Genomic DNA, 17,530 nt, shown 5'->3' on the forward strand with positions numbered 1-17,530 from the left:
AAGTAAGTTTTGGTGACAAATTTAGAGGGTAATTATGTCTTTTTTCTTAAATAAAAGTAAATAACTTTTTTAGATTTTTTATTTCTAAAATTAATATTTTTATGTGCAAAAATAAAATCTCTAGTAAAGAAAACGTAAAATAAAAAAATAATTATAAAAATAAGAAAGCCACATGGGTCACTTATTGAAACCACCAATTTTGGATCTGTAAATAATAAATGTAGTGTTCTCTTTAGGAGACTTAGGAAAAAATTTACCCACTGAACTTAATGTTTACATCGAATTAATGTAATTCATCATGATTAAGTGATTTAATGAAGCATTTCCTTGTCGACTCCCTTTCATGGAACTTAGGAGAGAGACTTTCTTAGTTTAGTTTTGCTTGTCTTGCATATATGGGACCCAACCAGTCACTTATCAAGCAACGAGATACTCACATAGGTATGACCTGGAATGTGAGCTACAAATTGCTCCTCTACCTCAATTCATTCTAATTGTATTGTATTAGATACGAGTAATATATACAAATAATTTTTAGGAAAGTATTTTCAACTTGCGTATTAAATATTAAAAAAATAAGTAAAAAGTAACTTATTTTTCTAATACAAAGTTGTCTGTTAAGACTAGATAGTCTGTAGTGTATACCTAACGTAGGGGTCTTTGAAGGGAAATTATGGACAAAACTCACTATTCTAATTATCCAATAGAAACTCACTAAACATTATCTAATATTTATACTAATAGGAAACAATAGATATTGGATAAAGTGCTCAAGATAAGCCAACTAATTTGAATATCATCGTCCTTAAAAATAATGAAAACTCTCTTGCTGTTTTAAAATCAACCTAAAAGAGTTAGTATGATATAATATATAAAATATGAAAGTAAACAAGATATGTAAAGAACAAGTGTTAAGAAGGAGAGGTTCTTAATAAGCTAGAAAAGAAGTTGGTTACATTCAATTAGTTAGTTATAACTAACAACTACCTTGATGAGTATTAGAGTTATTTATGAATTACTATAGGTGATGTATAAATACCTATCCCATGTATCATTTGTTACTTATTCAAACTCAATACACAACTATTCAATCTCTATCATATTTCTCTTCTTCTTTCTCTCATCTTCCTTCTTCTCTTCTTTCTTTTTAGCTGAGTTCAAGATCTCAGTTGCACCAGTTTATTATATTGTATTAGATACACGAGCCCGTAGCTCATATTATAGGTGAATCAATCTGTTAAGTGGTGTGGATATTAAAATTCAATCTAATATTGATCAATCTTGCTTCAAGTTCTTGAGATTTCTTAAAAGGTGTTGAAAACTCTACTCTGGTTTTGTATCTGCAATTGCATATTGTACTATTGAATTGCAAAAATGACATTTTTTTATGGAGGAGTTGTACCTATTGTACAAAATGGGACTCAAAATTCTGTAATTGACTATAATCACCCTTTTTTTGTTAGCCCTATAGATCAAAGTGGCATTCAAATTGTATCATTTCAGTTGACAGGTATTGAAAACTACTTTGTTTGGTTTAGATTCATGAGAGTTTCTCTAGTAGGAAGAAATAAATTGGGGTTAGTTTATGGAACATGTACGAAAGATAAGTTTTTTGCAGAACTGGAAAATAAGTGGGAAAGGGTTAATATTGTTGCATTGTCTTAGATAATGAACTCGGTTTTGAAGTCTTTACTTGGTAGTATTATGTATACCTCTGTGGCCAAATTAGTATGGGATGATTTGCACGAAAGAAATTCCTACGTGTACACAAAGTAATGCATCTGTGTCCACATATTTCTCAAAGCTAAAAGATCTCTGGGAAGTGTTTGAGGCCTTGGTGCCTATATCTAGTTGTGACTGTGATAAGTCAAGAGAGCTTGTAGTGCATTTGCAAAAACTAAAGTTATTTCAGTTCTTGATGAGGTTGAATGGTGTGTATATTCAAGCAAGAAGTCAGGTCTTGCTTATGAGTCCCCTACCTATAGTTAATCAGGCTTATGCCATGATCTTAAGTGATGAAACTCACAAGTCTGTGGTTAATAATGCAGGAATTCTTGATTCTAATCTTGTGATGAATTCAAAAGTATGTGATGTTGCTATGTACTCAAGAAATGCAGAAGGAAATGGTAGATATCAAAGGTTCAAAAAGAACTACAATGTGCAGTGTGAATTCTGCAAAATGAAGGTCATACCAAAGATAACTATTGGAAAATCATTGGATATCCACCAGACTTTAAGAACAAGAAGAATCCTAGAGTTTTAGAAGGTTTGGCTTATAATGTAGTGCTAGATCTAGATGTTATCTCAGAAAAATGTTTTTATTATCAGAATACAGAAGAACAAACAAGCTCAAGTCTGCAGAAGTCTCAGCTAAGACAAATGGAAACTACAGCTTTTACTAAGGAACAATATGAACAAATTGCTCAATTGATTAATCAGAACAAAGAAGCAATTAATGAACCTGAGTCAAAAAATGTAGCAGGTATCAATAATGCTTTTTTGGTGTCATCTAAAGTACAGGACTGGATAATTGATACATGCGCAACAAATTATATGGTCTCTGATTTGAGTCTTCTTGATGAAAAATCTATAACTAAGCCTACAATTCTTAAACAAGTTTACCTATAAAATGGTGATACAATCATAGTTAATCATGTTGGAAGTTGTTGTTTGACTGAAGAAGATATCATGATGTATCCCATTTGCCTGAGCTTCAGTACAATCTGTTGTCATTTTCTAGAGTGACCAACGAGTGGGAATGCTTAGTGACTTTTTTTTTATTTTTGTATCTTTCAGGATCTCTCTACTGGAAGGGTAAGGGTGATTAGTAAACTAGAAAGAGGCATATATCTACTAGGAGATCAGGATAACAAGAGTGCAGTCAAGGTAGTACCAAGTGGTGAAGCATATGGATCGTGTATGAGCAGAGAAAGTGGCAATCATGCAAAAATAGATATTTGGAATAAGAGGTTTGGTCATGTGCCTGCTAATATACTACTAAAACTTGTGTCTGGGAAAACTCAAGTAATAAGTGATAGCATTGTGCAGTGTGTCCTGTTGCATACCTTTCAGTTCTAGTAGTATTAAGACTGCAAGTTGCTTTGATGTTGTGCAGTGGACTTATGGGGTTCATATAAAGTTTTCATTATGAATGATAAAAGGTTTTTCTTGACAATTATAGATCTCAAGATTTACTTGGGTATATTTGTTGAAGTTTAAATCTAAAGTATGTGTGTTAATTCAACAATTCATTTCTTATGTTAGAACTCAATTTGATAAAACTATTAAAGTGATAAGGTCTGATAATAGAACTAAATTTTTAATTCAGTGTGTAGTCAAATGCTTAAAACTCCAGGCATTATGCATCAAACTACTTGTGCTTACACTCTTCAGCAAAATAGTGTAACTGAGAAAAAGTACAAACACATTCTTGGGTGACAAGGGCACTGAGGCTTCAGGCAGGGATTTCCATCTATTTGTGGGGTTATTGTGTCTTATCTGCTTTGTACATTATCAATGGTCTTCCAAGCTCAGATCTAGAGTATCAAACACCCTATACAAGGTTACATGGAAGAAACCAAACTATAGTCATCTTAGAGTAATTAAATCTCTATGCTATGCCAAAGTACTAAATGAACAAGGTAAACTGTAGAGTAGAGTTAAGGTCACAGCTCTGCTAGGATATTCTAAAGTTCAAAAGAGGTATATATTGTTTGATTTGGTTAACAAAGTGGTGTTTGTTAGTAAAGATGTTTCATTTAGGAAAGATGTTTTCCCATTTAAGCAGTAGAGTAGTCAGGGTGAGTAAACTCATTATGTATTTCCTTTGGAGTTTTCGCAGATTATTCTGTATGATACACAAGAGCACATGCAGCCTCAATGTGTCTCTCACACTTCACCATAGCTTGAGGAGGTTGTACCTTAAGTTTTAGGTCAAGAACAACCTCAAGAAGTTGAGGTTGAAGTAGTACCATCTATTTCCATGGTGCAGAATCAAAGAAAGTCAACTAGAAGAAGGAAAGCACCAGTGTGGATATATGATTTTGTATCTCTTAATATTCACAAAGAGGTTGCATATCCTATATGAAATCATGTATCTTAGTGTGGTTTATCTAATGGTTATAAGGCTTTTGTTGCCTATTCCTCCTCTGACAGTGATCCTACTACATATTCAGAGGCTTGTAAAGATCCTAGGTGGATAGCTGTCATGTAAAGTGAGATTGAAGCACTTATATCAAACCACACTTGGGATATTATTACATTACCTAAAGGGAAAAAACCTATAGGAAGTAGGTGGATATACAAGATAAAAAACAAAGCCACAGGTGAGGTAGAAAGGTTTAAGGCTAGGTTGGTTGCCAAAGGCTATAAGTCAAAAGAAAGGCATAGATTATAAAGAAACTTCCTTACCTGTTCTTAAAATAAAGACAATAAGAATAGTATTAGCTACTGCTAGGGCTGGGCATAAAATACCGAAAATCGAATTACCAAACCGAACCAAAAAATTTGATAATTGGTATTCAGTAATTTGGTATTTGATATGGTATTTGGGAGTAAAACTTTAATATTTTGGTATTCGGGATTAGGTTTGGTAAAAGATATTAATACCATTTGGTATTCAGTATTTACCGAATATCGAATTATATATATATATATATATATATATATATATATATATATATATACACACACACAATATGTCTAACCTACTTAATAGACAATATAGTCAATCCCAAAGAATCTCTAGGAGCTTGGTAATATATTCATAAAAAGCAACAAAAGGAATACTAAATAGGGTTTCTATTAAATATGCTTTTTGAAGTTTAGACGTACATTTGGACATTTCCAACTTTAATATGGTATTACCAAAAATCGTACTGAATGAAAATTTAATTTACCGATTACCGAATTACCTAACCGATGTTTATAAGTATGGTATGTGGTATCTACTTTCAAATACCTATTGCCGAATTACGAAATTTAAAATTTAAAAATACCAAACTAAATACTAAATACTGAACGCTCACCCCTAGCTACTACAATAAAGAAAAAATGATTTGTGCATCAGATGAATGTATATAATGCTTTCCTAAATAGAGATCTTACTGATGAAATATACATGAGCTTGCCAGAAGGTTTTGTAAGTCAAGGGGAGACGTAGTATGCAGACTTGTCAAATTCTTATATGAATTGAAATAAGCTCCTAAACAGTGGAATTTATAGCTTTTAGAGGTTCTAATGAAGTTTCTGTTTGTTCAAAACAAATATGATCCATCCTCATATGTGAAAAGAACAGACAAGGGCAATGTAGTAATACTTGTGTATGTTGATGACATATTTCTTACTGGTGAGAGCCTAAAACTGATAGAGGATACAAAATCAACCGTGCAATAAGCCTTCAAAATGAAAGACCTTGGATAATGGAGATACTTTCTTGTCATTGAGTTTGCTAGATCTGAAAAGGGAATTCTAATGCATCAGAGAAAGTATGCACCACAGTTATTATCTGATCTTGGAATAGCAACAGCCCAACCTATGGTAAAACCTATTGATTATAATCCAAAGCTAAACTACAAAGGAGTTTGATGATCATGTTAAACAAGGAAAATCAGGTAGTGGCCCTCCTACTGATCAAGAAGTTTATCAAAAGTTGATTGGAAAATTGCTTTACTTAACAATGGTCAGGCCAGACATCTCTTTCAATGTTTAAACACTAAGTCAATTCCTTCAAAATTCCAAGAAGTCTCATGTGGAAGCATCTAGAAGAGTGGTAAGGTACATCAAGAATCAATCAGGTCAAGGAATGCTTCTGTCTAGTAGTGCAGATAACTATGTGAGTGCCTATTATGATGCATACTGGGCATCATGTCCTCGGACTAGAAGATCAATCACTTGTATCTTGTGAAGATTTGTGATTTTGTGGTGTCTTAGAAATCAAAAAACAAATTACTGTGTTTAGAAGTGCAACTAAAGCATAATTCAGAAGCTTGGCAGATGTGACAACTGAACTTGTGTAGATCCTAGGTTTAATGAAAGAGACTAATCTTGAGCGAACACTTTCAGCTGGAATATTTAGTGATAGCAAGTTAGCTCTATAGATAGTTGCTAACCCTGTCTATCAAGAGAGAACTAAGCACATAGATATAGATTGCTACTTCATCAAGGAGAAGATTTTACAAAGAGTGGTCTCAACAAACTACATATCAACACAACAGCAGCATGCAGACCTGTTCACCAAATGACTTAACAAAGTACAACATACTTGCCTCAGTTCCAAGCTAGGAATTTGTGACATATTCAACCTTTCCTAGCTTGAGGGGAGTACTAAGAAGGAGAGGTTCTTAATAAGCTAGAAGAGAAGTTAGTTACTTTTCAAAAGCTAGTTTCATTCAATTAGTTAGTTATAACTAACAACTAGCTTGATGAGTATTAGAGTTAGTTATGAACTACTATAGGTGATCTATAGATACCTATCCTATGTATCATTCGTTACCATTCAATTCAATACACAACCATTCAATCTTTGTCACATTGCTCTTCTTCTTTCTCTCCTCTTCCTTCTTCTCTTCTTTCTTCTTAGTTAAGTTCAAGCTCTCAGTTGCACCAGTTTATTACAACAAGAACAATAAAGAGAGACAAGGGAGGAGAGCTTTCTCATTTCTTCTAAATATAAAGTTTCTCAAGTCTTCAAGTGTGTCAGTGTATACAACATAATTCTCAATACATTTATTTATAGAGTTACATTGAGCAATACCAAAGTATGTCATAAATATGACATTAAACATTAATCAACATGCGGGAAGAATGTGGGTGTGGAAAAGCAATGGAGAGGTAGTGAAGGTGTGATTATTACTACACATAATGATGGAGTTATACCTTAAGATTAATGATGATCCACACATAACGATATTATATATAACAAATAGGGCTTAGAAGGCACTATGACCGTGCTACTTTAGAAAATTTAATCCAATTATAATAGGCTATCTCTTTTGAAGCGCAGAATAACTTGCAGCCGCTATAACCTTTGCAGCTTTTGCTTTTCAGATGAATTTTTTGTGCGCACTGGATAGATAATAGGTTATATTTGCCCTTTAGCATTGATTTAAAATTAATAATTCCCCAACTTTGAATAAAAATATTCTCCTCTCTTTTTCTTAATGAACATTTTAAATACGCATTTTAAACAGTTACCACTTTTTACCTTTTTAATATTATATTATATTTGTTTCTTATTAATCCATCATGTACTTTTCTATAAAACAAATAAATCTTATTTGCAAATTTAGAAAGTGAAAAATAGTTTCAAGCATGTATAATGGACTAATAAAGAATTAAGCACACTAAAAAATTTAATTAGAATATTTCATTCGTATCAATAATCTGATGATATTATCCAAAACTCACAATAAAAACTTACACAATTTTAGACCTTGTTCATGAATAAATAAATGAAATTATCGACAAAGACTGTGACATTTCAAAAGCTTAAATTTTCTTGGATCTAGGTCTGCACGTCATCATTTTATTTTGGTTACATAACTATGGTGTTAGGATCAGTTTCTGCACATCTCGATTAAATCGATGGAATATCGGGTCATTTTCCATCCATCAACAACAAATATCACGTAACTTTGTCCACCAAAGCTAAGATGGATAAGAAAAATCACAACCTGAAACTCTAGATTTTTAATCCACTTTATTGATCACTAAGCTAAAGTAGTCTGCAGGTCATTATTTTGCACTTTTATCCCTATTTTATGTTAGTTTTTAGTGTATCTCTCATAACAAATAATATTTTCGTGGAGTTTAAAATTATATTTTTATATCATAATATCTCACAAGTTATGTCCAAGTTTGACTTTAACTCTAAAGAATTTATGTCACACTAAACATAAATTCAATTATTAAAGGACAAATGAAACACCTGACTGTTTGAAGACCTAAGTGTGCACTTTTATGCAATATAATTGAGCTACATCATACACTCGAAAAGCATTGGTCCAAATATAGACTTCGCATTAGTTAGTCCAAGTCCAAATAAGCATTGTGAAATGTTGCTTTGTCCCAACTCCTAAGCCATGTATCAAGTGATGTGGCATGCCAATATATATATATATATATATATATGAAAGTTATAAACATATTGATGTTGCATGCTTTTTTTTATTTTATTTTATTTCAATTTTTTACTTTTTTATTCATTAATTTAATTAATCAACTCTTCACTTTCCATTATACTGATCTTTTTTTTCAGATATTCTAATGTATATACATGTATTCTTCCACCTATCTTTATAATTCTTAAATAATTTTATTGATGTGAAGTAATAATAAGCTAGGAGATAAGAAGACAAAAATTATCCTTTATATATCTTACACTACCAAAATATACATACATGAATCGATCATTTTAACTTTAGTTGTACATAGAAAATGCTTTAATATGAGTTTATTATTATTTTTTTCCTTCTTCTTTGAATTGAATGGTAGCAATTTATCAAATGAGAACATGTATTGTGAGTATTTATCTTGATTAAACTTACTTGTATGTAATCTATCTCAATAAATATAAATAATTTATTTTTTTATAACTAAGATTTCTCATCTTTTTTCATTGAAAAGTTTATATTTTTTGCATTTTATTTTTGTTAAATTTTGATTATTCATCTTATTTCATCTATATCGAGAAGCTTGATACATACGATAAATCTACTTCAATGTTGAATAAATTTCTTCTGAGTAATTCTATGAACTCGATCTCTAAATTCATAAAAATAAATCTTACTCCTATTTTATTTTGATTTCTTTTATGATGTATAATTTTCTTTATATATCGCGTCTTTCGTAGTCCTTTTATAAAAAAAAAAAAAAAAATTGAATACTATAAGCTTTATTTCTTTGTGGAATGTTTTGTACAAAATACATATTTTTAGGCATTTTAATTATCCTTGTAGTGCAATTTAAATTATAATTTCTCTTTAGTTCATTCTTTGTACACTAATTATTGAAATTGTATAATAGCATATGTAATAGTATCTTCTTTGATTTTCTTATTTATATGTTTCCTCCTTTTCTTTTTTGTTTCATTTTTCTTATCCTGTTACCCACTTCATATAAATAAACAAAAATAATAAAATATATTTAACAAATAATCGAAAGCATGTCTATCTCATTTGGATCTAAATTCTTGTCACACTAATATTTTTGTCTAAATTCTTTTCAATTATCGCATATATTAATAGATGTTTAGATGTTCTTACTATTTATTAATATTAAGAATTATGTATTAATTCTCTCAATTTTTTCGATTCTCAATTGCAGTTTTCAATCATTATGTATAAGTGATGCAACAAAGAAAGTCATTTATGTGCAACAGAATGATTGCATGTTGTGTATAAAAAAATTTAATCATGCTAAATCAAAATGGCTTTTGATTATTTTGGAATGGGCTTGTATATGATATTCAATAAGAATGTAAATGAAGTATAGAGGATGAGAAGTTTTCTGTAATATGTAATATAAGGTAATATTGGTTAATTTAAATAGTTATGAACAAATTATTGGTACTTCGCTTTTTTTAATTTAGATTTTACGATATGTACATATTTTGGTAGAAATGGATAAACAAGAGTTTCAAATTATATCTATATATAAACATGAAACGCCCAAGTATTTTTCTTCCAATACAAAAAGAAAAGAAAATGAACTGCGGTTTCTTATAAATTCTTCTTAAGAAATTTGAATGAAATTATAATACATCTACCCTTTTTTCATCCTTATATTTTGCTTAAAATTAATTTAGATATTAAACAACACTTCTCCTTAACTTAGATTTTATTTCTTAGATTTCAAAAAAGAAAATAATAATACTGCTAATGACAATAGAACATAAAAATAAATAAAAGGATAATATTTATTTAAGGTTCTAACATGTTGATTTTCTTTCCTAAAATTATATAATAGTATTCTACCTCATTGTTTTGTTACTGTTTCCGTTTTAATATTTGTCTATTAATATGCTTGGCATTCACTTTTATTATGCTTTGCATTAATATATTTGATGCAATTATATCTTTTTACTTTTATAGGATAAAACCAAAACTAAAAAAAAAAACTTAAAACTCTAATATTAAAATAAAGGATCACAAAAAGATATCAAAAAACAAATGAAAATAATAAAAAAATATTTTATAAATTTTGATAAGATATTTTGTGATGGCGTAAAGTGCCCAAGTTTACTAGTAATGTCATATGACCGGTTAAGGTACCATGTCAACATAAATGAACTTTATATGTTTAGGCCAATCGAATAGGGCCGTCACATAAATAACTCGTCAGTCAAATCTAGCAGAAAAGCTCGTCTACAATGTGATTGTATTTTTTTCTACAACTATAAATAGAATCCTCTACAAAGACTGAACAAATACAACTCTCAAGAAAAGCCACGAAAAACTCTCAAGAACAAAGCATTTCTAGTTTTCCTCGTGAGTCCCGAGTTCAAGTACATGAAACAAGTTCAAATCAAGATTTCAGAATGCCACTAGTTCTGCTGCGGGATCAAGTGACGGAACTCAAGCTAGGTGACCAATAACGCATGCAGCATTCTTTAATGTTGCAATCACACTGAGCATCGATGGCAATGATTTCAATTCATGTTCTTTAATTTGAGAACAATGATTTAACTGTTTCCTGTCCAACTATGCAATTAGTCACAGAATTTAATAGTACCATGCAGAGTAGTTTCAATCTGAGAAAAGAGAGTGAAAGTAGTTAGTTGCATGTGTTTCATAAAACAGATATATACCAAATAACTAGCAGCAGCATGAAGTTCTGATCTATACATGAGTAATGAATAAACACTACCTTGTACTGACTGGTTTCAAACTTTCGATACCTTTAAAAATCCGCTTAGTTCAGTAGAAAGAAATTCAGAAAAGATGATGAATTGTAACAATTTCACCCGAATAAGTAGCATCAAAATAGACAGCTAAATTTGTTTTGGAAGAGCTTTTATATGTTTCATGTGGTTGTCGTCCCCTTTAGCTTCTTTTTTGTGCTTGTATTCGCTTATTTTATTTATTTTTGAGAAAGGTAACTTTGCTTGTATTCTCTTAATTGTATTGTAGTACCTTGGTGCTATACTAAATGCTACACACACACACACACACTGCTTGATTCACAAATCCCACATAAAACTTGTACAGCAACGAAAAGGTATTTTTGTTTTCTTAGAACTTGTGCAATGTTTATCAGTTAGTGTTAACAGAAGTATAAAACCATATACTCCTGAATTTGCTTGAGCTTCATAAAAACATGCAGAAGAGACAAGAGGTCGCTCATCTGGTATAGTCATTCTTGGAAATGAGCAAAAGGGGAACACAGATTAATTCCTTTTTGGGTAAATACATAAAACAACTTAAGAATGTCAACAAATTATCCATTTTACATTAGCATCTTAATAACATAATAGTGCCCTCGCTAAAGTTGAAGCCTTGGAGGAGTGAAAGGTGACCTAGTCACAAAGGAAAAGGCAATCACAAACATTTATGGAAAAAAATTACTTTTGATAAGCAACCTATTATGTAAAAATGTAGAGATGCAGTATATTAGAGAAATTCCTTGCAGTTTCTAGTAAAAATGATAGTCTAAGCCTCATTGACATAACTAACCTAAAGGTGTCCAACAACACAATGAGACAGATAAGGAAAAACTAGTGCTACTGCAGTGATTGCATTAAAAAAGCTACAACTGGGCATTTGATTAACCCAACCAGGCACACCTCCTCCCCCAAGCAGAGAAGGATGAATGCAGTTACCAAGAACGGATGCTATTTACAAGCTGGAATAGGTTGCATACCAGAATTAATATAATTAACCATGTACCTCAAGAAGAAAGATCACACAAATGCAGTCTCTAAACTGCGGCAATCTTAGACGATTTCTTCTTTTCCCGCTTGTTCTTAGGCTTAACAGCATCTTGTAAAGTTTTTTCTCTGCTTATTGACATTTCTTTTCCAGCTGTGTCAGTCGATGAAGATACTGGATTAACGTCTGAAAGTGGTTCATCTGATTTTGTTTCATCTCTAATATTATCACCTAAATTGTCTAGATTCATAGGCACTGCTACTGAACCTGCACAGTATTTAGTAAATCAATGTATCAAGTCAGCTTATCCCCAATATTCCAGTGCTTGTTTCAAGCAAGAATATTCGAACTTCCAGCACACAAACTTTCTGGTTTCACAAGCTTCATACTTTCTTAGTGTTAACAACTTCATGTTCAAAGATCAAACCATAAAATGACAATCTACAAATTGGCTCAACAGTGCAGGAACGAAGAATTGAACAGATGTACCCTTCAAAACAATAATTAGGTGCTAAGAAGAGAAATAATCAGAAAGAGACATAACCTCCTACTTTTCTTTTAACAAATTACAAGACAGATTAAAAGATCGCTTTTAAGAAAAACACACCATATACTCTACTATCAAAGGCCTTGATCTTCAAATATCAGGCACCAAAATCGAAAATGCCGCCCTTCCTTCCACTGTAGATCTAAGAGAGTTCTCAATTATGACGTAGTTTCCTTCAACCTCTTCCGAATTTTCCAGCTTCACATCCTCTACTGACCATCCTTTGATAGAAACAACTCGTCTGAAGGATAAATCACCTGTTCTTACCCAAAATTTGAAATTTTAACATTTCGAGATTAATTTCCCCTCCAATGTCGTTCAATCTCCTTAGATGATCATGATTCTTCTTAGGTTTTCCTGCACCATCTTTATTCTTATGAAGTAGCCATGGCTGTTGAATTTTTCAAAGATGTGATATATGAACAACTGATCCCTCCTCCATCTTTTGCATATTTATCTACAGCTTGAGGGCAGAAGCCAGCTTCAAAATGAGATATATCACCACCCACTGATGTTATTGAAATGAATGTTGTTGTCAAAGTTCTTGTATCAATCAAATCAAACCATTGGATTCCTGCCATTTTCTCTTAACTAGAAGGATTTTCCACTTGCTACATAGAAAGTTCTCAGTCCAATCAGTGATTAGTTCAAACTATGATTCTTTGAATTACATCACATGTTACTGTATCACAAAGCTTAAGTTATTCCTGTGAGCAAACCCAGAGCACTGTATTGAATGGAAATATGGATCTTATTCAGTAGAGTTGTCAGCTAAAATAATGCAAAAATATTAGAGGAACTTTGGGTAGGTCAATGTTGATTAGAAGGGCAAGGAATTCCAGAAAAGATGAGGTCATGAGAAAAGTTTAGTTGACCAGGAGGATGAGATGATCGAAGGGTTCTTTAAAATTCTAGATAGAAGAACCACTTTTCTATCGCTTCTAAGAAAAAGGAGCTCTCTCCTACCCTCAGAAACACAAACGTTGCCATGTTAAATTACTTGAAAGTTCTTATGTGCAACAATGTATGATTACGCTCCGCAAGCAGGTTTGGATGAGGACAAGAGGCGCTTTTGGAAGGATTTGGACAAGATAGTGAGAGGTATGCAGCTCACAACGAAGCTATTCATAGGAGGTGATGTCCAAGGACACATCGGGTCAACAAAGAGGGACTATGACGATGTGCATGGAGGTTTTGGATTCGGGGACATGAACGAAAGCAGAGCCACACTTTTGGAGTTTGCGAGAGGTTTTGGATTGGTGGTAGCCAATTCGAGTTTCCGTAGAAGGAGCAGTACTTGGTTACGTTCTGCAGTAAAGTGGCTAAGACTCAAAATGATTTTTTTGCTCCTTAAGAAGGCTAATAAAAGTCTTTGTAAGGACAGTAAGGTTATCCCGAGTCAGAATCTCGCGACCCAACATAAGCACTTGGTGATGGATTTGGAGATCAAAAAGAATGGGAAGAAGAGGGTTGTGGATGACCCGCCAACCCGCCAAGGATCAAACGAGGTAGCTTGACTATGGCCAATGGCCTGAAAATAGGGGAGAAGTTGATGGCTAACGAGACTAGGGGGAGTAGTGTGGTGCAGACAATATGTAGGATAACATTGTCAATTGCATTAGGGAAGAGAGGTGTTGGGTGTCTCGAGAGGCCGATTTGGTAGGCATCAAGGGGACAGGTAATGAGTGCAGAAATACAAGGGAAGGTGGAGGCAAAAAAGGTGGCTTACAACAGAGTTGGTGAAGTGTAAGAACGAGGAGAAGCAAATGAATAGGGAGAAGTATAAGATGACCAGAAAGGAGGCAAAGTTAGTTGTTATGGCGGCAAAAACAGCTTCTAAGCGCTAGAATGCATAATTCAAGGACAAAGATAGGGATAAGAAGTTATACAGGCTAGCCAAGGCGAGGGAGAGGCGAGCACGTGACCTTGACCAAGTGTAAGTACATCAAGGATGAGAATGGCAAAGTACCAGTGGAGGAGGGAGGAGGCACCATTAGAAGGTGATGGCAACCTTACCTCCAAAACTCTTAAGCGAAAAGAGGGACAAAAAAGTTGCGTTGGGGGATTCGGAGCGCTCATAGAGGCATCGTGATTATGGATATTTTAGGCGTATAAAGATTAAGAAGGTGAAGGGTGTTATTCGTAAGATGCGTGGGGGTGGAGTGACAGTGCCAGACTACAAAATTTTGGAAGAGCACATGCGGGGTAGGTATGGAGTGGCTGATTAAGTTGTATAATTTCGTGTTCAAGACGTCGAAGATGCCCAAAGCATGGAGATGGAGTACGATGATTCTGTTGTACAAGAACAAGAGTGACAGTCAAAATTGCAACAACTATAGGGGTATCATGCTACTAAGTCATACTATGAAGGTTTGAGAGAACGTGGTGGAGATGAGGGTGAGGGATGTGACTATTTTTGAGAGCCAGTTTGGATTTGTACCAAGATGCTAGACTATAGAAGCTATTCACCTAGTACTGGTGGAACAGTATGGGAAAAGGAAGAAAGATTTACTCATGGTTTCATCGACCTAGAAAAGGCTTACAATAAAGTGCGTATGGAGGCTCTATAGAGTTGCTTGATGGCTAGAAATGTACATGTGGCACACACTAAGTGGATATGTATGATGGAGCCAAAACCTAAGTAAGAATAGTGAGAGAAGACGTAGTGCAATAGTGAGAGAAGACGTAGTGCACTTTTCCATTTTGATGGAGTTGCACCAAAGATCAACCCTCGTCCATTTTTATTTGCGTTGGTGATGGATGTTTTGACATGAAAAATTTAAAGTGAGGTGTCATGGTGCATGTTATTTGCGTATGAAGTAGTTTTGATCGATGAGACTCGCGACAGAGCTAACGCTAAGCTAGAGGTTTGGAGACAGGCCGTAGAGTCTAAAAATTTTAGGTTGAGCGGGACCAAAGCAGAAAACTTGGAGTGCAAGCTTAGTGACGGTACACAAGGATGACATGGAAGTAAGATTTGATACACAGGTAATCCAAAAAAGAGGTAGTTCCAAGCTAAATTGCTCGAACTCTTCGACTTGGGTGTTGCACCATGTCGACACGACATGGGCGTGGTGGTGGTGTGGAATCCGTACCTGATCCGCTCAACCGATTTTGGGTACTTAGACCAAAATCAACTGAGAAAGTCAAGACGAATTTAAAGATTTCTATAATCAAAACAAAAGCTTAGGTGAAATTGAGAAAATGGAATACTTGTATATAGAAACTTCTATGTTACTTCTCTTCCTATATTCTCCTCTTGATCAATATTCTCTTCTATGTCGCTTCTTTTCCGCATAATGTCTCATAATTTAGATTTTATAACTCTGCATTTAGCCGAATCCCCGCACCCGTAACCATGTATAGATCTATATCCCTGAATCTTAAAATTTAGATCATAATGGATTCGACCTCTAGATGACCCGTATCAGACACCCGCACCGGAGCTTTTATGTCCTTCCCAGATTCTCCTCTTGATCAATATTCTCTCCTCAAGTGTTCCGCATAAAGTCTCATAATTTAGATTTTATAACTCTATTTTTAGCCGAATCCCCGCACCCGTATCCATGTCTAGATCCATATCCTCGAATCTTAAAATTTAGATCATAAAGAATCCGACCTCTGGATCGGCACACATATCAGACACTCACACCGGAGTTCAAGCAACTTAGGTTTCAAATATCTTGGGTCTATTATCCGAGGAAATGGGGAGATTGAAAAGGATGTCACTCACCATATTGGTATGCACTAAAATTAAGCATCGCAAACTTGTTGACTATTTTTTGATAGTCCTGTCTAATTTCTAAATTTACTTTGACAAGTAAAGCTGGACAATCCCATATAAAATGAAGTCTCTATCTGTTATGAGATTAGCAGTCTTTGACTATATTAACAAACACATACATACATACATACATACATACATACATACATACATACATACATACATGCATGCATGCATGCATGCATGTAGTAAACCATGCTTACCATGAACTGTTCCGAAACCTATACACAGTTCAGATTATCATTATTCGTAAAGCTCATTTACGTAATTATTCAGCTTAAATTACCATACATACATGGAAAAAACCATGCTTACCAACAAAACCTATACACAATTCAGATTATCATTATTCGTAAAGCTCATTTGGGTAATTATCATTATGCAGCCTCATTTGCATGTTAAAAGACAAGAGCACCACACACAAGGAACTCCAAGCTTACACTTCATATAAAATCATAAAACTCACCACGAGACGCAAGAGTAGCTTCCAATTCGTCGGTGTTGACACCCTCTGAATATGGATCCCTAAGCAGGAGAAAGAAATGTTTTGCAGTGAGTTAGAGCAAAATCAACTATTAGCATGCCCAAATAAGTTTCTGGATGCACTTGCACTTCAAGACGGAGAAATGCATCTCCTCTTAAATGGGTTAGTCCTTTCAAAGAAAGTATATACAAATTACTTCTCCACAGAACAGCTTTTGGTTTCTATAGTGAGATGAAATGACATGGGTGGTACAGTTACGCATGTCGAAAGAAATAAATGTCTTAGCCCAAAGACCGCATTCCAGGGCACTTTGGCAACTTATATAAGCATGTTGTAGAAGCATAAAAAATTGCATCGCAAATAAATAACGTTCTGCCAAACAAACTCAGAAAGACAGGACAAAGATCTACCAACTGGACGGCCCGCCTGTGAAACTCCGGTTCTTTTTACTCCTCTTGTTGATTCTATCCTGCTCGACATCCATGTCATCGCTCTGACTAACACTGCACTCTTCTGACTTCAATTTTTGCCCCTCCAAAATTTGCTTAGCCTTATCATTAATGAGATGGAATAAGAAAACTGAACACTGAAATCTTAACACTGAAACTCAGTTGACTGGAAAATCTAAGTCAAAATAATTAATGCTGAAGATGAAGTTTGCTTCAGTCTTTAGCTCCAATAAGAAAAAGAAAAATGGCTTTAAGTTTTCTTTGGCTAAGGATCAACACTGTGATTAAAGATATACTCTAAAAATATTTAGGATTTGATTAGTAATGTGAATTCTCTTCCTAGCAATATCCACCATTTTTCAGATTTTAGTACGAACTAAAGTTGATTTCAAGGAATAA

The 17,530-nt window shown here is 33.7% G+C and overlaps 1 protein-coding gene and 1 long non-coding RNA gene across 4 annotated transcripts in view; one reads left to right on the plus strand and one right to left on the minus strand.

Annotated features, from left to right (window-relative positions):
* Positions 1-1,086: 1,086 nt before the first annotated feature.
* Positions 1,087-3,109, plus strand: LOC124898939. The gene is made up of 3 exons (XR_007056033.1): positions 1,087-1,311; positions 2,049-2,482; positions 2,797-3,109. It is a non-coding gene; the product is annotated as an uncharacterized LOC124898939 (long non-coding RNA).
* Positions 3,110-10,176: 7,067 nt separating this feature from the next.
* Positions 10,177-17,530, minus strand: part of LOC107870599 (exosome complex component RRP45A) — a 26,588-nt gene continuing 19,234 nt past the window's right edge. Inside the window, exons 9-11 of one of the 3 annotated variants that reach the window (XM_047413250.1) lie at positions 16,665-16,723; positions 11,886-12,134; positions 10,177-10,750 (exon numbers count right to left, since the gene is read on the minus strand). In XM_047413250.1, the coding sequence (XP_047269206.1) occupies positions 11,917-12,134; positions 16,665-16,723 (277 nt within the window). In that variant the 3' untranslated portion in view covers positions 10,177-10,750; positions 11,886-11,916. The remainder of the gene's footprint in view (positions 10,751-11,885; positions 12,135-16,664; positions 16,724-17,530) is intronic. The other 2 variants (XR_007056035.1, XR_007056034.1) reach the window with 2 other exon arrangements.

Source organism: Capsicum annuum, chromosome 5 (genome assembly GCF_002878395.1).
Source record: "Capsicum annuum cultivar UCD-10X-F1 chromosome 5, UCD10Xv1.1, whole genome shotgun sequence".
Classification (NCBI taxonomy): Eukaryota; Viridiplantae; Streptophyta; class Magnoliopsida; order Solanales; family Solanaceae; genus Capsicum; species Capsicum annuum.